This window comes from Trichogramma pretiosum, unplaced genomic scaffold (assembly GCF_000599845.2).
Source record: "Trichogramma pretiosum strain Unisexual culture from Peru unplaced genomic scaffold, Tpre_2.0 scaffold177, whole genome shotgun sequence".
Classification (NCBI taxonomy): Eukaryota; Metazoa; Arthropoda; class Insecta; order Hymenoptera; family Trichogrammatidae; genus Trichogramma; species Trichogramma pretiosum.
Window position 1 is genome coordinate 10,537 of NW_019640844.1, and position 11,772 is coordinate 22,308.

Here is an 11,772-nt window from a genome sequence, read left to right on the forward strand (position 1 = left end):
GCATATTATTGTAAGAATAGCTCAATTGTATCGTCAGGTCTCAATAAATTTGAAATTATTACAGTTTTACAAGTGATCAATTAATTATTCACGTACTAAATCGTACTGATGAAACTCTAAAGGCAATGTCTAAAATAATCATTTGCTGTGCAGTTGCTACATGAAAAAGAAGATTTGTTTCGATATTTTGTACGTTGCTACCTCATGCAACGTCGATCATTCATTCGATAATTACAAACTAATACTATAGAACTCGACATTGCTTTCATTAATACAAGCATTTAATTATCAAATTGCAAGGCCAGCGATTTTAAGGCAGAAATTATGACCTAAATCGTTCCTATGATTATGCTCACTCATAAACATGTAGTAACAGCCGTTATTCTTCAATAAATACCCTAATCTGTTTTACAGTAATTATACTAAATTTAAGCTATCAAAATAAGTCTTATAAAGTGCAAAAGAAATGGCGACCAATTTTTAATACTTAAATTATTCACAAACATGAAGTTTTATATTATCAAAAATATACAATAATCATTCAAAACACTCAAGTTATTTTTATACATTTTGGCACAATCAGACTTAATCATGCATTATCTGGTATAATTAAAATAACAACTTTTTATTCCAGCAAAAATTTGTTGACCATTTCATTGAACTCTTTTGCAAATCTCAAATGAAGATTGTGAGCTCCTTTTTCGAAATATTCCACCCTGAAAATGAAATAATTTACATTAAAAGAACAATGGAAACAAGTAAATGTATAGAATTTATTTTTAAAAATGTTTACCGAGAATCAGGTATGTGTGATTTCAAAAACTCTGGATGTTCTCTCAATACCATGGGATCCTTCTCTCCGTGTATTATCAAAGTCGGACAATTGATTTTTCTCACTTCGCCTTTACAGATGTCACCGTTTCTCGACTGGAAAATTCCTCTCATCCCGTCCACCCAATCGCTCCAAGTACGTCGAAAATATTCCTCGCCATAGATCTCGATCAGGGGTGCTCGCATGCGCTCCGACCACGAGTCGATGTTTCTTATTTCTGCAAAAAAAAGAGTGACGTCATTTTTAACACAGTATACAAATGTGCGAGTCATAATCTGTAACAACACGACGTTACTTTCGTAAATGTCCATCTCCTCTGGCTTGATGTACGCGTTGGCTCCGAAAACTATCATTTTCCGGACATTTTCAGGATACCTCGCAGCCAGTATCAAGGACGTTATTCCTCCGTCGCTCCAACCGACCAGGGAGAATTTCTCGTGGCCCAGCTCGAGCATGAGCTTCTGGGCCCATTCTGCGTCGCGTTCGAAGAAATTCGCAGGAAACGTTCTGGCGGGAGGTCTCGACTTGCCGTAGCCGGGAGGATCCCAAGCTATCGCGGTCAGCTTTTCCTTGTCGAGGCCCTCCAACTGCGGTTTGAAATCCGTCCAAATTGTTCCTGAATATTCGTATACATTTTACTCGCGATGCTACATGCGATGTATACGTCGAAGCAGAGTTTAGAGTAACCTACCTAGAGCTCCGGGAAGAAGAAGAACTGGATGTTTTCCGTTGCCGGATTTGGCGTAATTGATATCTATGTTCTCGACCTTGACAGTTTGCTCCTGGAAACGTTATCACGTGGAGTAAGTGAGTTAACAATAAAAAGGTAGAAAATATGTCTTTGCATGCAAAACTCACCATTGCAGTTGAGGCATTTGTCGACAGATTACATGCTTTTGTGAAATTTTTTAAAAAAGAAGTAAAAACTCCATTGTACATTCGAAAACTTTTGTTAAAATAATTCATTGTCAGCGTGACGTTTGCCATGTTGATGTAAACTCTTGAGAAACTATCTTGTAGATGACGTGCGTAATTATCTTTGAGAGATGAGAGATTATATTTCAAATCATTTAATAAAAGTGACTATTTTTGAAATTGTTACATATGTTGACGGTATCAACTCAGTTGTTAATTACTGCGCGAAAAGAAAATTAGAGAAGAAAGACATTTTTACAGCAAGTGCTGTTTAAAAATTTTAAGTTTCAAAATATTTAAATTTTTTTCTTAAATATCGAATAAAAAAGTGCAATAAATTAAATTCAATGAAATAAATAAGCATTAGAATTTATATATTCTATTTCTACCTATTAAAAGTTCAAGTACAAATTGATCTTAAAATTGTATAACAAGTTTAAAATGAATCATATTAATCAATAATTTTGGTACATGGTAACTAATGTTGATATCTTCGAAAGGTTCAGTAAAGTTACCCGTAATAACTTTTTTATGCCCCATTTTATTCAACTGAGCATTAGGTAATACATAATTGATCAATACACATTCAGCATAGATGAGTGATATTGAATTTAGTCTAGATGGTACAGTTTGCAAACTTATAATCTGCAAGTATATTAGGTTTATAAAATATTTTTTAAGAATATGCATATGAAAATTTATAAAAACGTCACGCGTCTACTAAATTTAACATGAGATGTATAAAAATTAAGAATCTAATAAATATTGATCTATACAGGTAGCAAACTAAATAGAAAATCATCAAAGTCATTTATTCATCCCTACATAATCAACTCAGCCCAATATAAATAAAACTAACATTTTTTCTTCACTTCATTAAATGAACTGATGTATTTGTAAAGTTTATTAAACAAATTAGTACCTCAAAGACTTTTTTTAAAAAGTACTATATATTTTTATTTAAAAAAGCGTCATGTAAAATATCCAACATTTGTTGCCATTGACTAACTTTTCATGACGTAAAAATAAAAAAATTCTTTGCTATAAAAAAAACCCATTGAAGGTTTTTTCATCCAGATGTTACATTGCCTAGTTTTACTTTTTAAAACAGATCTTGATAAGGTCATTTAATAATTAATCTTAAATAGGTGAAATGAATGATTAGAAAATATAAGTGTATATTGCTTATCATGAATCTTGAGCTTTATCTTGTGCTTTACGATATTCATCTACTAAATATTCTTTATATTTCACTTGATCCTGCCATAGATCTGCTGCATGTGGATTTAGGGGACTGTCATTATTTGGTTCTGAAATACAAAAGAAATTATAAATATTTTCTTTAAAAGTAGTATTTATTGTTAAGAATGGTATTTAAGTTTAGACAATTACTCAAGTTATAATTAAAACGAATAATATAAATGTAAGAAAATTTATTGATACTATTTCAGAAGCTCATTAATTTAGATGCTTTCAGAAGAGGATCCATACCCCAGAACAAAAATCAAATTTTTAAATAAATTTTCTAAATCTTTGATTGAATATCTCACTAAAAGGCTCTATGAGGACCTACATATTGATGTTCTTAAGGAGATCGGTACCCCAGCCCAAAAATCAAAATTTTGATCCAGTTTTCTGAAACTTCTAGTGAATATTTCTCTAAAAGGCTCAATGGCGACCTTCATCTTGATGTTTTAAAGGTCGCCATAGAGCCTGTAGAGCAATATTCATTAGAAGTTTCAGAAAACTGGATCAAAATTTTGATTTTTGGGCTGGGGTACCGATCTCCTTAAGGTTCTCATGTAGCCATTTAGAGAAATATGAGAATAGATATTTTAGAAAACTTGTTTGAAAATTGGAGTTCTGGGTTGTGATAATGATCTCTTTAAACTTTGCTAAGAATCATTGAATGTCAAATGAAAATAAAGAATTGTTACTTACCACCAAGAAGAGATTGGATCGACAACAAAATGGTACGGACGTCATAAAGAGCACTCCATTTGTCTTTCAAAATGTCCAGGCAAATGTTACCTGCGTTATCAACATTGGGATGAAAACAAGGAGTGATGAACCGCACTACTGGTGCACTGTATGGATAGCTTTGTGGGAATTCTAAGCTCAGCTTGTAGGACAAATCGGTGTAAACCTTTGAACATAAATGTAGATAAATAAATATTGTGTCAAACGCAAAGAACTTCTGAAACTCTTAGCTAGGACCAAGGGTAGAGACTTACAGTATCCTGTGGCCCTGTGATAGTTCCAACCCACTTGAATAAATTTTCACCATCGGGGAACGCTGAGATGCCCTTGTCTGCGTGCATCATAAGAAGCATCAACTCCTTTTGCAATCTGTAAAATAACAAAGAGTCATACATCATGAAATTGAAATATAATTACTAAAACACAAAGAAATATCGAGATATCCTCGAGGTTATGAACTGCGATCCAAGCTCATAACCTTTGCAAGCAAAACTAGCAAGTAAATTTCACTGGCTCCAAGGAGGCAGTTATTTCGACAAATTGGCAATCGTATACTAAAAATGATTCCTTCGTTCAATGCAGCGATTAGCAGGCAAGGGTCGCGAACACCCTAGTCAACAATTTCGAACAACGACGAATTGAAAAAACGTAATACTGACCGTTTGCTCACAGCGTGATTGTCCTTGGGTAAACTCGGAGTCTCCTCGCGAGATTTGCCTTGAGCTCCATGAGACGGAAAAAAGGGATTCACGTTCTGGGCCATTGTGTTCCTCGAAGGTTGTTAAGAGTTATATAGAAAGAGAAGAGAGAGAGAGAGAATTAAATATTGTTGTTTTTTTCTGCGTGCGTCTTCTTCCTTCGCCTGTGTGATGAGTTTTTAGCGAAAGCGCGTTGCGAGTGAGAACGAGAGCCAAGCAGCGCCAGCAAACAGCAGCAGCAGCAGCAGTGTAGCGCAGAGCAGTAGTATTTAGCAGTAGAGAGTCGACGAAGAGCTTCGATTAACGAGAGAACGCTCGATTTCTATCGACGATGACTGCTGGCCTGTATGTATATCTCCGCGCGGAGCACACACCAGCACACGCGACGAAGAGGCGCTCAACGCGCGGACTCTTTTTACTGCACTCCTCAAAAACGCGCACCGATGCAAGTCTATTCTCTCGTTCGCGGTATATATCAGATAAGATGTACACACGCAATATATAAATATGCCTTTTAATTTGTCACGACGCGCGGCGCGTGTTTCTAAGGTTTCGCCTCTGTTATGATAATACGCGCGATATCAATGCTGCAATAACGAACGATCGAGCATATATCATAGGGTATGTATCAGTGGCTATATGTGTGCGATATACTGATTAAATTGCGCGTGCTTGTGTCTCGAGCTGTCGGGCGGCGCGCCGTTTTCCCTGAGAGAGCTCCCGTGCGGATGACGCAGGAAACACCATAGGCGATATTTGAACGGCTAAAGGCCGCGTTACGGGTTTCGGAGCTCGCCAAGCTATCGCGGCTATTCGTCTTTACGTGTTTTTTCCTGAGTTTACACGAGTATACAGACGGGGACTCTATTGCCGAAATTATGTGTCTGTCCCCCTTTCATACATTTTCTATTAATTAAATTAATAGAAAAAAGCATTCGATGCGCTATATTTCGGAGCGCGATCGTGACCAAGCCGAAAACATTGGCGAGCGTCAACAGCTGTTTGAAACGGCCAACAAACGCAGTGCGCGCGCCCGCCAGAGCGCAAGCGCAACGAACACTTTTCAAGTCGTCGATTCGAGATAACCGCAAATTATAATTAGTATCTTTAGTGCATTATTTCAGTTAGAGTAACTGTAATTGTGGTAGCCCAAGCTGTAAATTGTTAATATCGATTGAATTTTTTTCGAAATCGCGCGTTAAACGTCGAGGAATTCGAACACAGCCTCGATCGATTTTCCGCGCGCGCTCTATAGTGCGTTGTTTGGGTCCGAGGTTTGCTGAACGGTTAGTAAGTGTATGTCATGTATGTGTAATGCGTACCACGTCGAGAAACAAGTGCCTTTTTAACGGTCGGCGGTCGCCTTATCGCGCGAGTTCAAAAATCATCGTTCAACCCTATACCGCATAATGTTTTGGACGTTTTGCTTATACCACGCAGGTAGTTAGTTACATTTGTCATCGTACGTCGTTACGAATCTTTTATCGTTTGAAAAATGAAATTTATCGATACATCACAACTTTATCCGCAGATTTTTCTACAAATTTTTATGAAGATGTAACATTTATATGATTGAAAAGTCGAAATGATGAAAGTCAACGGGCCTCCTTGTGATTTCAAAAGTCGTCGCTTTGGTAATGTAAGTAGGCTAAAATTCAAAAGATTTTCGTAAAAAAAAGCAATCATTTTGATGAATCAGTACCTTTATTATGATTCGACACCAATCAAGTCATTTGATTTTACCCGTAAACTGATCTCGCCATGCTTGTTTACATATGGTGCGACACACACGTGACACGAGTAACGTCGCCGAAGACGTGCTGCAGATTAATTAACGTACTCATCCCCGCGCGTCGCTGCAGCTGCAGTTGGTTGCCGAACGCCCAACGCACATAGCAACGTCATGTATATCGCATTTCACCCGCATGGGTCGCGCAAAATTGAGCGATCGGATATCAATAAAGCGGCGTCTCGGTACGACCAGGAAAGCAGGAGGTAGCCGAGTCTCCGGGTTCTATATAAGCGCGCCAACTGCCGCGGCGAGGGCGAGACACTCTCGAGTGTGGGTGCGTGCCTGTGTGTGTGTGTGTGTGTGTGTGTGTCAGTGTGTGTGTGCGATACGAGACTTTCCGCCAGCGATAGCCGTATACGGGAACTCTATATAATGCAGCAATCGGAAAATCGAATCGCGACTGAAGCGGTAAGGTAGAGCCGACCGGAGGAAGCGTCTGCTCAGCGCGTGGCCCCGCCGACCCCTCTCCCGTTTCTTTCTCTCTCTCTCTCTTTTTCTCGTATGCGGCAGAAGACGCGAGATCTCTGCGCGACTTGTACATAGCTGCTTCGATGTCATTTTTGACGTTTATTAGTTGACTTATATATCAACAAGTAAATCGAATTACGAGCTGCTTGTGATCGCGAGCTATGGCCACCGGCTCGTTACCCGGTGCCCAGGGCACGCCCGAGTCCGAGGCTGGGAGTTTCGAGTGCTTTCAAAATTACACGGCCCCGGAGGTCTTCGTGCAGGGTCTCGCTGGGATCGTCGACCAGCAGGACGTCGAATCCATGATTCGTGCTCAGAAACAAATGTAAGTCATAATTTAAATACGTCACGAATACATGTTATTTGTTAGTATTTGTTTTCCAAGTTGTCGTATTTGACAGCGTTGATAGCCTGTAGTAATGCACAGTTTTGTTTACAGGCTTCAAAGATTTGAAAAAACGAATGAAATGTTGACAAATTGTAATCAATTGTCTGTCAGTCGCTTGAAAACAGCCAACGCCGAGTTCAAGAAACACACAGCCTTGCTCACTGATATGAAGAAAGATTTGGATTATATTTTTAAGAAAATAAGGGTACTCAAAACTAAAGTGAGTCAGCAGTATCCAGAAGCGTACAATGGTAAAATTGTATTTATAAATAACTTACATGTTTTATGAATCTTGATAGAACTTAATCGTATTATTTACATTTATAGAAGCTGTGAAAAGCACGCTAGCAGAAGAAGTTGTAGAAGATTCTGAAGAGGATGAGCAATTTGCTGAACAAAAAAATATACCACAGACCAGTAAAAGCTCGAAGACTGATAAAGATACAGATTCAGATGGTAATGACTTTGTTATATATTGAAAGCATAAACAATTTTCTTGTTTAAAATCAAAGAGATTGAATTTGTTCAGAATAATTTGGTCTCGACTACTCAATGAAAAGGTGTGATTTAAGCAGAGACAAATGATTTTCTTGAAAAGTTGACAAGGTTTTTGAATTTTTGTTAATGGAGTCATTTCTCAAACGCTTTGTATAGAATAGAAAATAATACCAAAGTGCACATTTGATATATGTTCATAATTTATTAGAAAGTCTTTTATAGTTTGTATAGTCTTTCATAAAATTGTAGTTCTAGTTTTGATTTGGATTTTTATTTTATTAAATAGAAGCTGCTGCCAAAGAGCCTCAGTTTGAAAAACTTCGACATAGACAATTAAAAAGACATGATAGCTCTTCAACTGAAACTGATAATGAACCAAGTAAACCAGCAGACTCATCTTCATATTCTTCAGATACCAGTTGATTGAAAAATTTTTCTAGTTCATGCCATCTTCGAAATACTTGTGAGGCTTGTAAATATATTTATTGTTAATATTAATTGATATCAGTATTTTTAAAAGATAACTATTGCATAATGAAAATAATTATCAGGATAAAAAATCGCACAAGTCCAATCTAAGGGAAATTGTATTGTAAAGTGATTTAATTCCTAGTTTAAATAAATTTAAGTAAAGTTCAATGAAACAACACAAAAGAAATGAAAATAATGTATAAACTGTTATTTTTCTTGTATCACGAACTTGAAACACTTTATCAATTTTTTAAAATATTTATTAATTTTAAAATCAAAAAATTGTATTTATTTGTTTTATTATTCGAGGCTATAACTAAAAATTTTTGAAATACTTTTTGTAATTTGAAAATTTTTTAAATCCTACAGTGTGCAAAGCTTAAATCTAATATATTTTAATATGTTATGCTGCAAACTAAAATTATATGAGATATTTAAAATGCATAAAAAATAAATGTCAGTTTATCAAAGAGCTCATTGTAATTTTTGGCTAATTATACATTCTCATTACAAGTATGAATGTATTGATACTGCCCATTTCTTTTAGATCTTATTTAAATCTATAATTTTACATACAAATATGTTGAGCCATACAATTTATTCACATTTAGATTTTCTGAAAATAACTTCAAGTTGTACCAAATTCCATTAGTTAAAATTGGATTTTCTGAATTCAATGGTAATATTCCTCTAATAATCCATAATCCTCTTATTGGCTAGAAAATTTTTTTCTTGTTTGAAACATCAAAATATTTTATGTACTAGATAATTTAATTTCCTTTAATATCGAACGAGTAGGGCTCGTAACGCCGATTTGGTTGCAAACGGGACCCGCCAATAGAAGTACACCGATCGTAGGTAAAATGACCTACAGTACAATATAATAGTTCATATCGATCCTTGAATATCAGGAGACTGGAGCGAACGAACTTTCACGATTTATCCTAATGATATCTGGCAATGAAACCTCGCTCATAGCCGCATTATCGCAGTCCTCTATAAATATATTACCTTACAATAAACAGCAGCTGCGATTAGCCACATGGTTTTTTTGCCGCTATAGCTGTAATTTATAAAAATAAAAATGTCTCGCGATCGCACACGTGCGACACACGTGCGTGCGGTGTTTGTGTTTTATGCAGCATGTGCCTCTGCGTCACACGTGTGGTCGCAGCGCATTTCGGCGTTCTTGGCGAATGTCCTCACCCACACAGAGTTTAATTATAAATTTATAATGCTTATTCCCTCTTTAAAAAACTTGAAGAAAATCGTTGAATAAGTAAAAAAAAATCCGGCACACATAAGATTGGGACCTCAGGTGTATATAATTTATAAATAGTTCGCATAATTTCATCGAGACCTTTGTAAAATACGATTGTATGTAAATACAATATTCTGGTTGAACGAGTTTAACAATATATAAAAAAAATATGTTTGGTCTAAATATATATTAGTAATGATAAGAATAAAAAATTCAAAACAAAAGCTTGTTTTTATAAATGCGTCGGTTTTGCATCGCTGAATCTCAGTGAGAAATTAAACGATGTGAAGAATTATCGAACATTTGAGTATTTGCAATGTTACTTCCTATTAATAAATTAAGAGTACCTCCCCATTTAGAATATTTCTCTGATTATTTTATATATCATATATTTCAGTGAAACTGTTTTTCAAATCTATATAGATTATACTTGATTAAATTTTTTTTTAAATTTCTTTAATCAGTAAACTAGATGGATCTTTCTTTAATAATAAATTCCATATATTACTTCATTGTTGTTTAGTTTAGTATATGATTTATTTTATTCGTTTTATTTTCACGCTATAAAAGTTCAAATTGATACACCATGTAAATTTTGCACAATAACAACTTTTTTTTAAGATTGAACGTAAAGATGCAAATGAAAAATTCCTCAACTTTGTTGTCTGCAAAAAACAATAGAAATTTTAAAAATTTAGATAAACAACATTATTTAGATATCAAGAAATGAAAAATGTCAAATACCTTAGCGACATCACATATTTTGGCTTCGTTCGTTTGCAACAATTTCTGTTGCCTGGCATATTCTCAACAAATCCTCGTTCTTCAGTTTCCCAATGATAATTTCACAGCAATCAATCGTCAACCGGTGGCGCGTCAGCTCCAAGAAAGATTCTATTGTCCATCGCCGACAAAAGTCTCTCGACATTATTTCACAAAGATACCCAACACAAGCCGATACTTTAGGGAACTTCCACCAATTGGTAGTCTCTTCCAACCTCAAGTAGTCCGCATGTGTGACTAGTTTCACCACCTCCTCGGGTCGCATGCGAATTAGATCGTACAGAGACAAATTCTGATTCAACATTGTTCTTTTCGCTTTGCTCGCGAATGCCTCGTCGTCGTACCAACATTTTTCAAGTTCCGCCGACTTCTCCAACATTCTGTGCTTATCGAAATAATTCATGATCATCAGGGCGCCGCTTTGGTTCAGTTCGTGTCCTTTTTTTTCGAGGCGCTCGACGATTTTCAACGTACCAGAAACGAATTCCAATCTTCCTGCTCTTTTAAGGGACTTATCTAAGTGAGCCTCAGAAGGAAAAGCGATGACAGACAAATCGGCCTCACGAGCTAAGAGTACGTCGACCACATCTAACAGTAGATTTTTCATCGCTAATTGCAGCGGTGTCCGGCCCTTCTTGTCCCGAGCTTCTACCTGCACCTGCCGATTGACTTCGTCACAGATGTCGAATAACATCTTCGCAAATCCATTGAGATCTTTTCTACTGGATATAATGTGCAGTGCGGTCATTCCCAAGTTGTCGGTCAAATTCGGATCACCCCCTCTTCTCAGCAGCAAATTAGACAATTTCGCATTGCCCGAGCGCAGAGCCAAGTGGAGCGGCGGAACGAATTTGTCCTCGTTACAGTGCGTTCGCAGTAGCAGAATATGCCGAGGTAAATGCAATGCTACGATACCCTCATAAAATCATCACCTTCTGCCAGGGTTTTGCTAGGATTTTATAAAGAGTGAATCGATAGCTTTCTTAGAATGAGATTCAACTTGGAAGGTTCTGCTACTCTGACACACGAAGCCTCCGTATAACGAGCTCACAGTTTGAGAGTATGTCGATCACGCCATATTTCCGAGCCGAGAGTGCGTCGGTTTTAGCGCCGGTGTTGATTCCGGTCATAGTCGCGGTATTTGCCGCGACATTATACCGGCACGCAGCTCGGCATCGTGCTGGTGTTGGTCCCGAGAGTAACCTCAGCTTAGCATGGTATTTGCCGCGACATTATACCGGCACGCAGCTCGGCATCGTGCTGGTGTTGGTGCCGAGAGTAGCCTCGGCTTAGCCCGCGACATTATACCAGCACGCAGCTCGGCATCATGCTGGTGTTGGTCTCGAGAGTAACCTCGGCTTAGCCCGGTTCAGTATATAGCGGTAGTCAGGAGTAGACTGTAGAGCCCGGAACGCGGAACGCGCGTGAACTCGGTTCATCACCCCAGGTGGCCAACTCGATGCACCAAGTATAGATATCGACCCGGCGACGACTTTCTCCGTGGAAGTCGAACTGTTTTCGCTACTCCGCCCACGGGTGACCTACTCGGTGAGCCAGGTATGAATATCGACCCAGCGACGATGATCTCCGAGGAAGTCAAGATATTTTCATTACTTCTTTCACCCGGGTACCCTAATCAGTGCACCAGGTATAAATATCGACCCAGCGAGGATGTTCTCCGAGGAA

General features: G+C 37.5%; 4 protein-coding genes across 7 annotated transcripts in view; 2 read left to right on the top strand and 2 right to left on the bottom strand.

Annotated features, from left to right (window-relative positions):
* Positions 1 to 580: 580 nt before the first annotated feature.
* Positions 581 to 2,042, bottom strand: LOC106653974 (valacyclovir hydrolase). Its single transcript, XM_014373644.2, has 5 exons — positions 1,691 to 2,042; positions 1,524 to 1,614; positions 1,128 to 1,448; positions 794 to 1,049; positions 581 to 716 (listed from the first exon to the last, which is right to left on the bottom strand). The coding sequence occupies exons 1-5, from the start codon at positions 1,817 to 1,819 to the stop codon at positions 626 to 628; spliced, it is 888 nt and encodes a 295-aa protein (XP_014229130.1). The 5' UTR covers positions 1,820 to 2,042; the 3' UTR covers positions 581 to 625.
* A 226-nt stretch (positions 2,043 to 2,268) lies between these two features.
* Positions 2,269 to 5,070, bottom strand: LOC106654012 (ubiquitin-conjugating enzyme E2 C). The gene is made up of 4 exons (XM_014373699.2): positions 4,387 to 5,070; positions 3,982 to 4,096; positions 3,689 to 3,893; positions 2,269 to 3,057 (listed from the first exon to the last, which is right to left on the bottom strand). The coding sequence occupies exons 1-4, from the start codon at positions 4,488 to 4,490 to the stop codon at positions 2,936 to 2,938; spliced, it is 546 nt and encodes a 181-aa protein (XP_014229185.1). The 5' UTR covers positions 4,491 to 5,070; the 3' UTR covers positions 2,269 to 2,935.
* Positions 5,071 to 5,580: 510 nt separating this feature from the next.
* The window catches only part of LOC106649898 (homeobox protein cut), an 82,615-nt gene continuing 76,423 nt past the window's right edge, over positions 5,581 to 11,772 (top strand). For 3 of the 4 annotated variants that reach the window (XM_023463564.1, XM_023463563.1, XM_023463566.1), the window contains exons 1-2: positions 5,581 to 5,865; positions 5,957 to 6,064. The gene's annotated coding sequence lies outside the window, so the exon portion shown is untranslated. The other variant, XM_023463565.1, reaches the window with a different exon arrangement.
* LOC106654009 (kxDL motif-containing protein CG10681) lies at positions 6,080 to 8,267 on the top strand. Its single transcript, XM_014373696.2, has 4 exons — positions 6,080 to 7,010; positions 7,125 to 7,324; positions 7,401 to 7,529; positions 7,858 to 8,267. Exons 1-4 carry the CDS (start codon positions 6,847 to 6,849, stop codon positions 7,992 to 7,994), a joined length of 630 nt encoding a protein of 209 aa, XP_014229182.1. The 5' UTR covers positions 6,080 to 6,846; the 3' UTR covers positions 7,995 to 8,267.